This window comes from Piliocolobus tephrosceles, chromosome 1 (genome assembly GCF_002776525.5).
Source record: "Piliocolobus tephrosceles isolate RC106 chromosome 1, ASM277652v3, whole genome shotgun sequence".
NCBI classification, from domain to species: Eukaryota; Metazoa; Chordata; class Mammalia; order Primates; family Cercopithecidae; genus Piliocolobus; species Piliocolobus tephrosceles.
The window spans coordinates 168,008,390-168,023,578 of NC_045434.1; the positions used below are offsets into that span (position 1 = coordinate 168,008,390).

The 15,189-nt window shown below is 46.9% G+C and overlaps 1 protein-coding gene across 11 annotated transcripts in view; it reads left to right on the plus strand.

The window, feature by feature from the left end:
* The window catches only part of LOC111523377 (NADH-cytochrome b5 reductase-like), a 30,713-nt gene that overhangs the window by 3,624 nt on the left and 11,900 nt on the right, over positions 1 to 15,189 (plus strand). The window contains exons 2-5 of one of the 11 annotated variants that reach the window (XM_023187914.2): positions 2,860 to 3,156; positions 7,626 to 7,774; positions 10,449 to 10,536; positions 14,409 to 14,513. In XM_023187914.2, coding sequence (XP_023043682.1) covers positions 2,959 to 3,156; positions 7,626 to 7,774; positions 10,449 to 10,536; positions 14,409 to 14,513 — 540 coding nt within the window. In that variant the 5' untranslated portion in view covers positions 2,860 to 2,958. Of the gene's footprint in view, positions 1 to 2,859; positions 3,157 to 5,127; positions 5,213 to 7,625; positions 7,785 to 10,397; positions 10,913 to 12,719; positions 14,514 to 15,189 lie in introns of those variants that run through there. The other 10 variants (XM_023187965.2, XM_023187950.2, XM_023187947.2 and 7 more) reach the window with 10 other exon arrangements.

Consider the following 15,189-nt stretch of genomic DNA (forward strand, 5'->3'; position numbering starts at 1 on the left):
GTGTGGAGAACCCTGATAAATCCCAAACTGCCCTCACAGAAACATTTCAAAATAATTCAGACTGTGCACGGTGGCTCATGCTGTAATGCCAGCACTTTGAGAGGCCGAGGCAGGAGGATTGCTTTAGCCCAGGGGTTTGAGACCAGCCTGAGCAACACAGTGAGACCCCATCTCAACAAAAAATAAATTAGTTGGCGGTGGTGGCACATACCTGTAGTCCCAGCTACTCTAGGCTGAGGCAGGAGGATCACTTGAGCCCAGGAGGTTGAGGCTGCAGTGAGCCATGATCATGCCATTGCACTCCAGCCTGGGCGACAAGAGTGAGACCCTATCTCCAAAATAAATAAACAAATAATTCATAGCCAAATCACCTCACTGATTTGTCTTTCAGACTATGTTTAACCAATAGCCCTGAAATTGAGTTCCTTTATTCCTTCCCTTCTTTCATATTATACACATTTAAGAATAGCCACTGTGGCTGGGCACAGTGGCTCATGCCTATAATCCCAACACTTTGGGAGGCCGAGGCAGTCAGATCACTTGAGGCCAGGAGTTTGAGACCAGCCTGGCCAACATGGCAAAACACCATCTCTACAAAAAAATACAAAAGTTAGCTGGGCGTGATGATGCATACCTGTAATCCCAGCTACTCGGGAGGCTGAGGCAGGAGAATCGCTTGAACCCGGGAGGCGGAGGTTGCAGTGAGCCGAGATTGTGCCACTGCACTCCAGTCTGGGTATCGGAGCGAGGTCTGTCTCAGAAAAAAAAAAAAAAAAAAGAAAAGAAAATTAACCTCTGTGCCGTTTCATGAATAAATGAAAAGCAGGACTCTGCCCTCAAGTAGAACTGTTTCAAAGAAGAGAGACACATAAACATGTAACAGTTTGAATGCTGTAAGGTAGAGAGAGACTCATTCATTTGAAAAGTGTTTATTGGCTGGGTGTGGTGGCTCACGCTTGTAATCCCAACACTTTGGGAGGCCAAGGTGGGCAGATCACCTGATGTCAAGAGGTTAAGACCAATCTGGGCAACATGGTAAAACCCTGTCTCTACTCAAAATACAAAACCTAGCCAGGCATTGTGTTGGGCACCTTTTGTCCCAGTTATTTGGGAGACTGAAGCAGGAGAATCGCTTGAGCCCAGGAGGCAGAGGTTGCAGTGAGTCAAGATCATGCTGCTGTACTCCAACCTGGCAACCTAGGCAACAGAGTGAGATTCTGTCTCAAAAAACAAAAGAAAGAAAGAAAGAAAGAAAAGTGTTTATTGAGCTCCTTTTATGAGCAGGGATGGACCAAGTGCATGGAGTGCTCACAGGAGAGAGTGAAGCCAGGCGGGCCTTCAGTTGCACCTGTTTTTCTCTCTTCACTGTCCATCCATCTCCAGACTCATATCTAGACCTGTTTAATCCAACTCACAACTGGATTTTGCACTTGGATGCTCCACAAGCACTCAGCATACCTCAAACTAAACTCTCTTCTTCTTTCCCTTAAAACTCAACTTCTTCTTGAGCCTTCTGTCTACCCAAAATCCAAGCCAGATCCAAGGGGTTGGATGTCCTTTCTACCCCACTATCCCCCCACACTCTCTCACATCTATTCAGTGTCAGTGTCCTGTTAATTTCCTCTTCAGTATTTCTCTCATTGACCCCTGCCTTCTCATCCTGCCTGAAGCTGCACGTCTAAGTCCTCATCTCATCACACCTGGACCATCACAACCTTCTGTTTCTTGCAATTAAAGAACGATATGTTTTGAAACCAGACATGCCAGAGTTAAAACCCTGGTTGCCACCATTTTAGAAGCTGTATGAAACTCTGGGCAAAGCTGAACTATAGTGGTTAGGATTGCAAACAAAGGTGGCAAAACTAGGGGAAAAAGGAAATAATTATCACAAAAGTCAGATTATGGTAACCTAGGGGAAGTGCAGTTATCAGGAAGGGACACAGATGGCTTCTGGAATACTGGCAAGGTTCTTTTTACTTGACTGAGCAGTAGTTACACAGGTGTTCTTTTATATTTTTAATTAATTTTTTATAATTGAGTTGTAGGTATATATTTTACTTTATCATTTAAAACATTTTAAGGCCAGACATGGTGGCTCATTCCTGTAATCCCAGCACTTTGGGAGACTGAGATGAGAAGCTCACTTGAGGCCAGGAGTTTGAGACCAGACTGGCAACATAGTGAAACCCTGTCTCTACAAAAAGTAAGAAAAAAAAAGTTAGCCAGGTATGGTGGCGCACACCTGTAGTCCCAGCTACTCAGGAGACTGAGGCAGGAGGATTGCTTGAGCCCAAGAGGTTGAGGCTGCAGTGAGCTATGATCGTGCTGCTGCTCTCCAGCTGGGCAACAGAGTGAGACCTCATCTCAGAAAAACAAAACAAAACAAAAATATCTTTTAAAATTCAATGAGACTTTTCTATGTAAAGTGTCAACTGGCACTCAGAGCACAGGAACAGATCGGGAAACCTTGGTTACCAGCTCTGATTGTTGTGTCCTTTCTTCCGTATGCCAAGCTATGCTTGGTGATAAAATACAAAAAGAATAAGACACCGTGCTGTCCTCAAGGGGGTCCCATCCTGCTAAACCTTCCTGAAGTCGTAGAGCTCATGAGTAATAGAACCAGGTTTCCTGAAGCCAAACCCTTTCCTCTAGTAAAGAAAGATTCATTTCACACAAGGGATTGCCCTTCTAAAACCAACCAATGATAGTAAATGGTTAATGCTCCCTACCAGACAGCAGACTCCTTGGCTGATCCATCTCCATCCCCAGCGCTTGCATAGAGACTGGCACCTGCAGGCTTTGGAGAATGTGAGGAATAGAGGAGACCAGAGAATAACCCCTGTGTTTTACCTCTCCCAGGCTGGCCAAGGAGCAGGGCCTTGGCCCATGGTCTCATAGAGCCTGGCCTGTTCTGGAAGAGCACCCAGTTGTTCCTTCTAGGCTACCCAAGCCCCATTGATGATGGGTGAGAGGGAGGAGGACGACGACACTGAGGAAGCCTGGCTCCAGCTGCGGCCCATGGAACCCCTGCCCTCCCAGTGCTGCGGCAGTGGCTGCTCACCCTGTGTGTTTGACCTCTATCACCGAGACCTGGCAAGGTGGGAGGCAGCCCGAGCCAGCAAGGACAGGAGCCTGCTGCGTGGGCCAGAGTCACAGGTGAGGGAGGCTGCTTCTCGATATGAGCACCAGGGCGGCAGAATCTACTAGCCTTGGCCCTGCAAAGCACACCTCTAGGAAGCCTTCCCTGACTGTACAGCAGAAGAAAAGAGTATGCATAACAGAAGCAAACAGATCCAGGCTCAAAGCCCAGCCCTGAAGCAAACTTATTAGCAGCTGTGTGGTTTGAGGCAAAGTCCCTTAGTCGACCTAAGCCTTAGTTTCCCCATCTGTAAATTGAGGCTAAATGTTTGTGATATGTAGCACAGAGCTTGACATCCATTTCACTTAACTATGTTTATTGAGTACCTATTATATACCAGGCCCTGTGAGACAGAGAGGATTTGAGAGTGAGCGTGACAGACACAGTCCTTGTCCTTATGGACTAAACTAGCTATAGTTTATTCTAGGTAAATAGTGGATATTAGGGCTGATATTTTTTCTTCTCTGGCCCTTACTGACTTTTTCCTCCTTAACTCCTGCAGGACTTCATAGTCTGGACTAAGCAGATTAGCCCTTTATTGTAATGTTGAGGAGGGTTCACAGTTATAAATGTCAGAACACCGGACTCCATCCCCTGTGTTACACAGATAGGGAAACAGGACCCGTTCCTTCTGGCACTGTGCATAGGTTTTGTTTTGCATCTGTCCCTGTCTTGGTCTCCTGCATCTGAACAGTCTTGCCATTTTCTGTGTCCCTCCTGACTAATGTGGAGTAGAGGTGTCTCCCATTTCTACCTCTCTCAATGCCATCTGGCATCATCATCACTTTTTTTTTTTCTTTTTTGTAGAGATGGAATCTCACTATGTTGCCAGGGCTGGTCTCAAATTCTTGGTCTCAAGTGATTTTCCCGTGTCAGCCTCCCAAAGTGATGGGATTACAGGCGTGAGCTACCTTGCCTGGCCATCATCACTTTTTGACCAACCATTCCTCATTCTTGGGGCTCAAACTAGACCAAAGCTTAGTCATTTTTACACATGTTGTTCTTAAGCTATAGATCAGACATTCTGAACAAATGCAGTTGTTTTTCTTTTCTTTTTTCTTTCTTTCTTTTTTTTTTTTTTTGAGATGGAGTTTTGCTCTTGTTGCCCAGGCTGGAGTGCAGTGGCGTGATCTTGGTTCACTGCAACCTCTGCCTCCCAGGTTCAAGCAATTCTCATGTCTCAGCCTCCCAAGTAGCTGGGATTACAGGCATGTGCCACCACACTTGACTAATTTTATATTTTTAGTAGAGATGGAGTTTCACCATGTTGGCCAGGCTGGTCTTGAATTCCTGACCTTAGGTGATCCACCTGCCTCGGTCTCCCAAAGTGCTGGCATTAGAGACGTGAGCCACCACGCCTGGCCTTGCAGTTGTTTCTCTGAACCCCAAAACAACATGACATTATTATTATTATTATTATTATTATTATTATTATTATTATTATTATAATTAAGGCAGAGTCTCACTCTGTCACCCAGGCTGGAGTGCAGTGGCATGATCTCAGCTCACTGAAACCTCTGCCTCCCAAGTTCAAGCAATTCTCCTGCCTCAGCCTCCTGAGTACCTGGGATTACAGGCACCTACCATCATGCCCGGCTAATTTTTTTTTTTGCATTTTTAGTAGAGATGGGGTTTTACCATGTTGGTCTCGAACTCCTGACCTCAACTGATCTGCCTGCCTCAGCCTCTCAAAGTAGTGGAATTACAGGTGTGAGCCACTGTACCTGGCCATATTTTTGCTTTTTATGAAGATAGAGATGGGGTCTTGCAATATTGCCCAGGCTGGGCTCAAACTCCTGGGCTTAAGCGGACCTCCCATCTTGGCCTCCCAAAGTGCTTGCTGGGATTACAGGCATGAATAACTTTATATTTAATGTCTCCTTGTATTTCTGCCACTGGAAGGTGGTGATGGGGACTAGAGTGCTCTGGCTTCTGCCAGTGACTGGGTAATGTTCGTGACAACCTCTGTGTTTTCTTTCTTCTCACAGCCCTCCATCTCCATGTGGCTCACCCCTTCACTTCTTTCTGATCTCTGCCCAAATTTCATTTATCTTGCTAACTCAGGACTACCAGGTACCATCTAGATGTACTCTTTTATGTGTATATTGTCCATCTTCTTGCTAAAATATCAGTTCTGGCAGAGAAGGGGCCTCTGTCTTTCTCACTGTTCTATCCTCGGCACCTTGAGTAGTTCCTGGCATTACAGTCGGCACTCATTAAATATTTGTTTCAGGAATGAATGTGTTTCTCCCAGATCTGTAAGTGCCATATCCTGTGTGCTAGGCACAAGGAGGTTGGTAATAAAGATGCCAGGGTACCAGTGCTGAAAAACTCAGCTTACAGAAGGGGGACAAAGAATCACAGGGTTACTTGGCTGGTCACGGTGGCTTACGCCTGTAATCCCAGTACTTTGGGAGGCTGAGGCGGGTGGATCACCTAAGCTCAGGAGTTCAAGACCAGCCTGGCCAACATGGTGAAACCCTGTCTCTACTACAAATATAAAAATTAGCCAGGCGTGGTGGCACGCGCCTGTAATCCCAGCTACTCGGGAGGCTGAGGCATGAGAATTGCTTGAACCTGGGAGGTGGAGGTTGCAGTGAGCCCAAATTGCACCACTGCGCTTTAGCCTGGGCGACAGAGCAACACTCTGTCTCAAAAAAAAAAAAAAAAAAAGATTGTGATAGACTCACTAAGGAACTGAGGCGCAGTTCTTGGGATGTTAATACTTCATAGGTTGTTATGAGAATTTCATAGGATAAATATGTAAAGCACCTGGCACATGGTAGATGCTCAGTAAATAGTAGCTGTCATCACCTATTATAACATTGGAAATTTAAATGATACCACATTTAAAGTTGCAGACAGAGGTCCAGCGCGGTGCCTCACGCCTGTAATCCCAGCACTTTGGGAGGCCGAGGTGGGCCGATCACCTGAGGTCAGGAGTTCAAGACCAGCTTGGCCAACATGGTGAAACCCCATCTCTACTAAAAGTATAAAACTTAGCTCGGTGTGGTGGCACACATCTGTAATCCCAGCTGCCCGAGAGGCTGAGACACGAGAATTACTTGAATCCGGTGGGCAGAGGTTGTAGTGAGCCGAGATCACACCACTGCACTCCAGCATAGGCAACAGAGTGAGACTCTGTCTCAAAAAAAAAAAAAAAAAAAAAAAATTTGCAAACAGATGGAAGCAAACAAACACAAACATTTTGTCAGTCCTATAAAATAGCATATTCCAATTTGTAACTTTGTTTTTTAACTTTTAATGAAGCAATAATAATAGGAAAAGATTTTACATTTCCATGGTAACTTATATTTTATAAAATGCTTTTTACATTGTATCTCATCTGACCCTCATGATAACCCTATAAAGTTATCAGGGATGAGTGGCCCTTTTTATAGACTAGGAAACTGAAACCCAGAGGATCAATTGCTATGCTGAAGGCCCCACAGGGAGGCAGTAGCTGAGCTGGGGCTAAACCCAGTTCTCCTGACTCCCAGTCCAGTGTTCCTTCCAAAGCACCAGGCAGCTGTGCCAGAGGGTACCCAGGTGCTCTGGCTGATGATGAAGAGGTCATCCTGGATGGGGGGTGTGGGAAGGGGCACAGTGGAGACAAGGCCTCGAATGCCAAGCCCGAGAATTTCTGTCAATTCAGTGATATTGTCAGCACTACCATGGGTAACTGGGGTTCCAGAGTTGGTGCTGCAAGAACACATGGTGCCAGGCCCTAAGCTGGGATTGAGGGGTCCCAAGAGTAAATGGAGTATTTTACAGGAGAGAAAGGTCTGCGAGTCACAGCATTCAGAGAAGGCTTCCTGGAGGAGATGCAGGTTGGGGTGGAATGTTAAAGGTAGTGGGCTGAGACTTCCACATGAATTTGAATCTTTGTCTACAATGTGACTGTAGACAAGTAAGCCAGCATGACTCAACTCAGGCCTCAGTTTCCACATATGTAATGCACAGATATTGGGTTAGATATTCTGAGGTCCCATCAACTTATAAATTATGCAAATCCGGATTTTAGCAGATTTGAAGAATGGGTATGTCTTTTACACATTGGAGATGAATGTTCTGGATAAGAGGGCACTGCTTGAGCTAATAAAGACTCAGAATTAGGAGGCAGCAGGGTGTTCCTGGGAGGACGAAGAAAAGTCTGGCATCAGATGCCTGGGAGATAAAATGGGGTGTGAGGGTCATCCACAGGGCCCTTGAGTGTCCAGCTAAGGAAGGAGCCTGCACTTTACCCTGGAGCTGAGGGGAGCCGTGGAATGCTTAAGAGCAGGATAGGCTCAAAGGAAAGCGCTCTGGCATTCTTGGATCTGATTTTCAAAGGGTAATAAGGTGAGGCTAGTGTCCAGTTTACAGGAAACTTCCCGAGCCAAGACAGCCTCTCCTTGGGGACAGTGGGAAGGATGCTATGGATGCCTGTGTGTCTGTGTGTCTGTGGAGCCCCGACCTCTAGCTGTTGGATCTCTTCCTGTTGCAGAGCTGCCCCTCCAAGCTGAACCCAGAGACCTTCGTGGCCTTCTGCATCAGTGCCATGGACAGACTCACTAAGGACACATACCGTGTCCGGTTTGCTATACCCGGGAACAGCCAGCTTGGCCTGCAGCCTGGCCAGCACCTCATCCTACGGTACACTCAGGTAGCGGGAGGACCAAAGCTTCACAGCCCTGCTTTGCTATTTGCTAGCTGCTGGCCTTGAGCAACTAGCATACTCTCCCTTAAGTCTCCATTTGTCATCTTCAAGATAGACATAGTGACACATGACTCAGAGGGTTCTTGGGATTGAACTAGATAATGCATTTTCATAATAAATAACAACACAATCACTTTAATAGCACTTACTATCCAAGGCACAGTTCTGTGTGCTTATAGGCATGAAATAATTTAACCCTCACAAAATCCTGTGTGGTAGGTGCAGTTATTTCCCGGAGGAAATTGAAGTAAGAGAGGTCCAGAAACTTGCCAAGGTCACACAGTTAGGAAATGTTGGAGCCAGGATTTGAAGGCAAGCAGTCTGGCTTTAGAGCTTGTGGTATGAACCGAATATGATTAGTACCAATTGATAAAATTGAGAATAAAGGGCTTGCCCAGCACCACATAGCTAATAAGTCACGGAGCCAGGATTTAAACCCAGACAGCCTGGCTCCTGAGTTACACTCTTTACCACTCCTCTGAGGTTCCTACTTCCTCCCAGTCTACTTAGGCACTCTACTCCCACCCCAGTCCCCACCCCTGCCTGCCCAGAGACAAGACCCTTTGGAATGTCCGGGTAGAGTTGTCTGTTAGGCTGTTGGCTCTGTGAATCTGAGGCTTAATAGAGAGATCTGAGCTGCAGGCATGGGTTTGGGAGTCATTGGCACATACCTGAGTGGTATTTGGAAACGTGTGCATGGAAAGAGAAAGGCGCATAGGACCAAACCCTGGAAACACCAGCATCTATGGCATTGGCAAGAGGAGGAGGAGCCATCAAAGGAGACAAGATGCGGCCAGAGGAGAAGGTGGAAGCCAGAAGAGCACTTACTGCTGCTCAGACTTTGGCCACTTGCTTCACAATGGTCTCTGGTATTTGTGTCCAGCTCCTTCTGGCCTGTGGCCTGGCCAGCAGTCCTAGAAGTTCAGTATCCCAGTGGGCAGGAGGGGCCACAGGGCAGGTCACAGTCCCAGGCATCCTTCCATCCATGAACCAGAATGCCCAGAATTCCCTGCCTCCAGGCTGGCTCCCCTCCTTCACCCACTCTGTCCCTGTGGTGACATCCCTAATACACATATTTGACTATGTGACTCTGGAGTGCAGCATGGAGGCAATGTGGCACCCCAGAAGTTATCTGAGGTACACATTGCCTCCATGATGATGTCCTAAGCCAAGGCCCCAGCTTGCTTTCCCACCATGTTCCTCTCCCTTTGCCATCCCACCCCTGCCCTGGTCTCAGCCTCCTGCTCCACATCCCATTCCCACCACCCTTCCTATCCCAATTTGCCCTTGTCAGTGGCTGGCCTATCCTGCAGCGCCCACCTCCAGGAGGTTTCCTAGGCTCCCAGAGGAGACTGCACACTCTCTCTGAAATGTATCAGTTTTATCTCTGTTGCAGCAGACGTCATAGTGCTCTGCAGCCAAGCCATGCTCTATGCTCTGTTCCTTATGTCCCCATTTGTTTCATATGCATTTATTAAGTATTTCTGTCCAGCCCCTCATGCTTTTGGTGCATTGAGACAGGGCCTTTTTAATCTTTGCATACCTCAGAGAAGAAAGTTTTGTACGTAGTAGGACTTGAGAGAAGACTGCTTAGGGAAGCTCCCGGGAAACTCTGAAGAACAGTAGTGAGGAACCCAGCTCTGAAGTTAGAGCTGTGATTGAATTTCAGCTGTGCAAGTGACTTCACTTCTCTAGGCATTGGATTCCTCATTTGGGTTGTTGTTTGAGTTAAATGAGATAATGCATATGAAATGCTTGATACATGCATGCATTTAATACATCATGGCTATTACTGTGACTCATGGTGGTTATCCTGACCCTGTTTTTGGTAACATAGAAAGGATTCATGCATGAGATAGGGCTTCAGACTAGGGCCCTTTGAGGATCCTTCCAGTCCTAATGCTTCTGTCAGGTGCTAGTAAGTATTTAATAAATGTTAGCAGCTGTTTTTATCTTTATCACTCTGTGGTCAAGAAGAGGTCAGGAAAAATGACAGTCATGTCTTGAAAACAACTCACATCCTCAGTGTACTTTTTGAAGCACTCTCCCATCCACAAACTGTAATGCAGATAGCTGTCCCAATTTTACAAAAGCGGCCACAGGACATGAGATGATCTACTGGGATCTCACAGCCAGCACGTGGCAGTGGATGAGCCCAGTACTCTATTTTTTCTGTTGCATCTTGCCTGCCTCTCAGTGAAGACCTTTATTTTCACCAGCCTGGCAGAGGAGGTACCTCATAAGGATTTGCAGTTATTTGTTTGTTTGTTTGAGACAGAGTCTTTTGCCCAGGCTGGAGTGCAGTAGCATATGATCTCGGCTCACTGAAACCTCCGCCTCCCGGGTTCAAGTGATTCATGTGCCTCAGCCTCCCAAGTAGCTAAGACTACAGGTGTGCACAGATGTGCACCACCACACCCAGCTAAATTTTTGTATTTTTAGTAGAGACAGAGTTTCACTATGTTGTCCAGGCTGGTCTCAAACTCCTGACCTCAAGTGATCCACCCACCTCGGCCTCCCAAAGTGTGGGGATTACAGATCTGAGCCACCGTGCCCAGGCTTAAAAGGGTTTGTTGAATGACTGACTGACTGCATGCTTCTCTTTCCCAGAGGGATAGTAGATGACTTAGAAATTCAGAGAGCCTATACGCCCATCAGCCCTGCCAATGCAGTAGGATACTTTGAAGTGTTAATTAAGGTGAGTTGACCTTCAAGGATGCTCTCAGATGCTGTGGACTTGTGCCTCCTCTGCCAAGTTGGTCATGATGGGGCAGTTCCTACCAATGTGGGAAAAGTCAGGGTTCACGGGAAAGGGGGCTGACCTGAGGGAGAAGCAGGGACAGGTGAAGGAGGACTTCTTCCATCTCCTTTCCTGGGGAAGGGACTGCCACTAGTCCACCAACAAAGGGCTGTTCCAGCATGTTCCTGACAGATTTTACTAAAAGATAACTCCAACTGAGAAGGGGAGGAAGGGAAACTGCTCGCCTCACCTTCCCGCCATCTGTGGAGAGTGAGCACCAAGCTGCAGCCAAGGCCCCCTGCACCCACTGTGTGCTGAGCACAGGGGCCCAGAGGTGAGTCAAGCACAGTGCCTACCCTCAAGATACCTGCCCAGGACAAGTGACCAGATCAGGACGATACAGTGTGACAGATTTTGTGCATAAGGAGGCCCAGCCCAGCTCAGCAACTGGGTTGCAGGGGAGGCAGGCCGGGCTTCCTTGGAGAAGCTATGTGTCTAAGGGGTGGAGAGCTAGAGGGAAAATGTGGGAAGGAAACTCAGTGCTGGGAACAACATGGACAAAGGCAATTGGGGAAGTAAGTCCTTTGTCCTGGAACAGAAGGAAGGCATGCCAAGGGAGCAGGATGCAAGCTGAGAGGTTTAGGCAAGAGGTAGGACATGGAGGAGCTTATGGACAGGACTAACCTAACATCACCTCTCAGGTGAGGTGGGCAGGACCAGGGGCATTGGAGTTGGACCTTGAAGAAGGAGTACAAATTGGCAGTGGCTGTAAATGGCATTCTAGGCTGAGGGGATGGTTAACCAAAGGTTGGGAGGGGTGAAATAGAACAAGTCTTCTAGGAACCGTACCCAGCCTGAGAGCCAGGAGAGGGTGCTGGTGGAGCAGGCGGGGTGGATGGAGGAATTGGCAGAGATGAGATGAACAAAGTAGGGGTGCAAAATATCCTGGAGACCCAAGGAATAGGCAACAAATATATAAGAAGTTGTGGAGGCCCAATTATGTGGAAAGAATAATTAGGTTGAGCTACATGAAATCTGATATTCTAACTTTTTTGACTTAAAGAAACATCAGCTTCATGTGGGCCAACCTAATACACAGCTCTAGATCATCATTTCCCAAATGGAATCATTATAATATTTAAGAATAGTGTTCACATCCTTAATCTACCTTATAAGACATGACTTATTATCTGTATTGCATTGATAAGTAAACTGAGGCCCCAAGGCCCCACAGCTAGTAAGAAGTGCTGCTGGTAGGTGAGTCCTGCCCCTTGACACCGAGATCTCAGCACTGCCTCCAGCTCCCGCCTTCCTACCTGCCATCAGAGCGCGAGTGTTTATTCCCTCACACATAAGCTTGGATAGGATCCCTTCTTCACACAACTGTTTGTCTGGGAGATTCCACAAATCCTCTCCAAATGGCCTGCTTCCCCAAGCTGCTTCTCGGGGTGTGTTTCTGTGGAAAGGATAAGCCTGGAGACAGTTCTTCAGGGCAGCTGGATCTCTCCCAGCTGCAAGGCTGATTTTCTCCTTCGTTTACTGGAAAGCCTCTCTTTAGAGAGATGTCTAATTATCTCTAAGCCACTGGCTAGGAAGAGCCAAAAATGTCTTTGCAAATTGGGAAGGCAGGCAGGGCTTATCGTTTGACCCTCCCATGGAGAAGGGAAGGAGAAGCTCCCATTTCTCAGGCACCTTCTGGGTACCAGGTACTGCCTCTTTCTATTTATTCTAATTATCTCATTTCAACCTCATAACCACCCTATAGAGTAGATCATATTATTCCCATTTTACAGATGAAGAAACTGAAGCTCAGAAAGATGACATCATTTGTCTCAAGGCCTCTTGGGTAATATCATCCAAATGGAAGGACAAAAGTTCAGTGTCAGTTCTGTTTAACAAGTATGTATTAAGCATTTACTCTGTGCCAGGCTCTGTGTGGGTTTGTATTGGTCCATTTTCACGCTACTGATAAAGACTTACCTAAGAATGGGCAATTTATGAAAGAAAGGAGTTTAATGGACTCACAGTTCCACATGGCTGGGGAGGCCTCACAATCATGGCCGAAGGTGAAAGGCATATCTCACATGGCGGCAGACAAGAAGGGAGCTTGTGCAGGGAAACTCTTCTTTGTAAAACCATCAGATCTCATGAGACTTATTCACTATCAAAAGAACAGCACGAGAAAGACCTGCCCCCATGATTCAGTTACCTCCCACTGGGTCCCTCCCACAACACATGGGAATTCAAGGTGAGATTTGGATGTTGACATAGCCAAACAATATCAGGGTACGAAAGACAACATGGAAGAATCCTTCCCTTCTTCTTGGGTGCTGTCTATGCCATATGGCCTCTAAGGCCACAGCTGGGATCATGTCTCCCCCTAGACAGGGGCCAGAAAACAAAGCATGCATGGAGACAACCTCCAGCAAGGCAGGAGAAGAACCGCACCTTTCCTTCTAGACCCCTTCCGGTTGAGCCAGGGACTTCTCTTGCGTTGTGCAGGTAGTGCCCAGGGAAGTCAGGGATGATATCAGAGATGGCCATGGGTGCTTAAAAAGAGGTCTGGGGACCAAAGCCATGTCTCTCTGTTAAGCCTGGCTATAATCTTACTCCAAACACCCTTCCAGTCCTGTTTCCCAGTGCTTCACCCTCACCCTCACCCTCCCATGTTCCCTTGCTGTTCCCAAAACATGACCCAGATTGTCCTACCCCTGATCATACTACACCTGATGTCAAGAGTCCTCTCTGCACACCTGCTCCCATCCCCAGTGAATTCCATCTTGCCCATCTTTCAAGTTCTAATTCAAATGCTTCCCCCTCCAGGAAGCCATCCTTGATCCCATTCATGGAAGTGACTGCTGCCTTCTCAGGTTTATTCCTAGTTTATTCTTCTCATGGGTATTAGATGGTCTCTACCTTGTATATGTCTGAGACTTAGGTCCCTTCTAGATTGTAAGCTCCTTAAGGGGACAGCCCGAATCTGGATTGATTGATTCGTTCATTCATTCAGGTATTTATTAAGTTATTTCCATGGTTCAGGCACTGGCTGCATTCATGGAGCTTAAGATCTAGGTGTCTTGCCTGCATCCTCAACATGGTACCTGGCACAGAGTGGACAGACACGCAGGCAATGTAGACTCCCCTCTCCATGGAGGAATCACTCCTGTAACCTTCATTTTTCATCCAGCCAGGAGATGATGTAGGATAATGCAGAGATTGCAGATGGGTGGCCTGAATCTAGCCCACAGATGTATTTGGTATTGGCCAGCATAGAGTTTTAAATTTTTGAATTAATTGCAGACATTTCAAAAATGGGAGATTTTAAATAAAAATATGGATTTCCTTCCTCTTTTGGAAAATCAATAGATCTGGCCAATTAGGCCCCACAAACTATAGACTGAAACCTGCAAAGTGGCTTCCTTCCTTAGAAGGAGCATTGCTTACCAACTTATCATAATCCCCATCACTCCCTATTGTCTCCCTGATGCTGAGACTGTGTATTAATTGCCATTAATCATCACCCAGTTCTTCACTCATTTATGGTACCTGCATGGTCCCTGTGGGCATTTGGGTTTGGGACCTCTATGTTAAAGGCTTTAGGTCCTATGGATTCTCATCCCAGCCTCCTGTCTACCTTCTGTGTAAGCTTCTGGGCCTCATCTGAAAATTGGGAATGGCTGTACCAACTTTGTAGGATGAAGAGGACAATTAAATGAGGTAACACATGTGAAGCACTTAGCATACAGAACAGGCTCCACATTAATAGCTAAACTGGTTTGTGTTGGCAGCATGTACCTGTCCCACTGATGTCTCCCTGTGTTTGCTTCCAGTGCTACCAGATGGGGCTGATGTCCCGGTATGTTGAGTCCTGGAGAGCAGGAGACACAGCTTTCTGGCGAGGACCTTTTGGAGATTTCTTCTATAAACCAAACCAGGTCAGTGCCAGCACCTTAAATCCTCAAGAGATCCCTATTGACTGTGGTTTTCATGTTTCAGCCCACAGCATCTCATTGTGCCATTCTCCCTGAGCTCAAACACAATCCCAAGTGTATCCTTGGGGTTGGACATGGGAGAAGATGGAATAGACACTTATTTTTTTATTTAGAGATGGAGTTTCACTCTTGTTGCCCAGGCTGGAGTACAATGGCACGATCTCAGCTCACCACAACCTCCACCTCCCAGGTTCAAGCGATTCTCCTGCCTCAGCCTCCCAAGTAGCTGAGATTACAGGCATGCACCACCATGCCTGGCTAATTTTGTATTTTTAGTAGGTATAGGGTTTCTCCATGTTGGTCAAGCTGGTCATGAACTCCCGACCTCAGGTGATCCGCCCGCCTCAGCCTCCCGAAGTGCTGGGGTTACAGTCATGAGCCACCACTTCCAGCCGAAATAGACTGGAAGTCTAAGCACCCATTGCTTAGAACATCAGACTCACGTACTTGGCGTTTAGGAGCCCTTATGCCCTCTGACGCCTTCCAATTTCACAGTGCAGTCACATGACTAAATATGCCCCATGGCTTCCTGCTTCCCAGCTCAGATGGCTCTTCTCATCATCATCCTGGCATTTTTAAACCCTTCCCCAACTTTCCCAGGAAGAATTCATAATTTCTC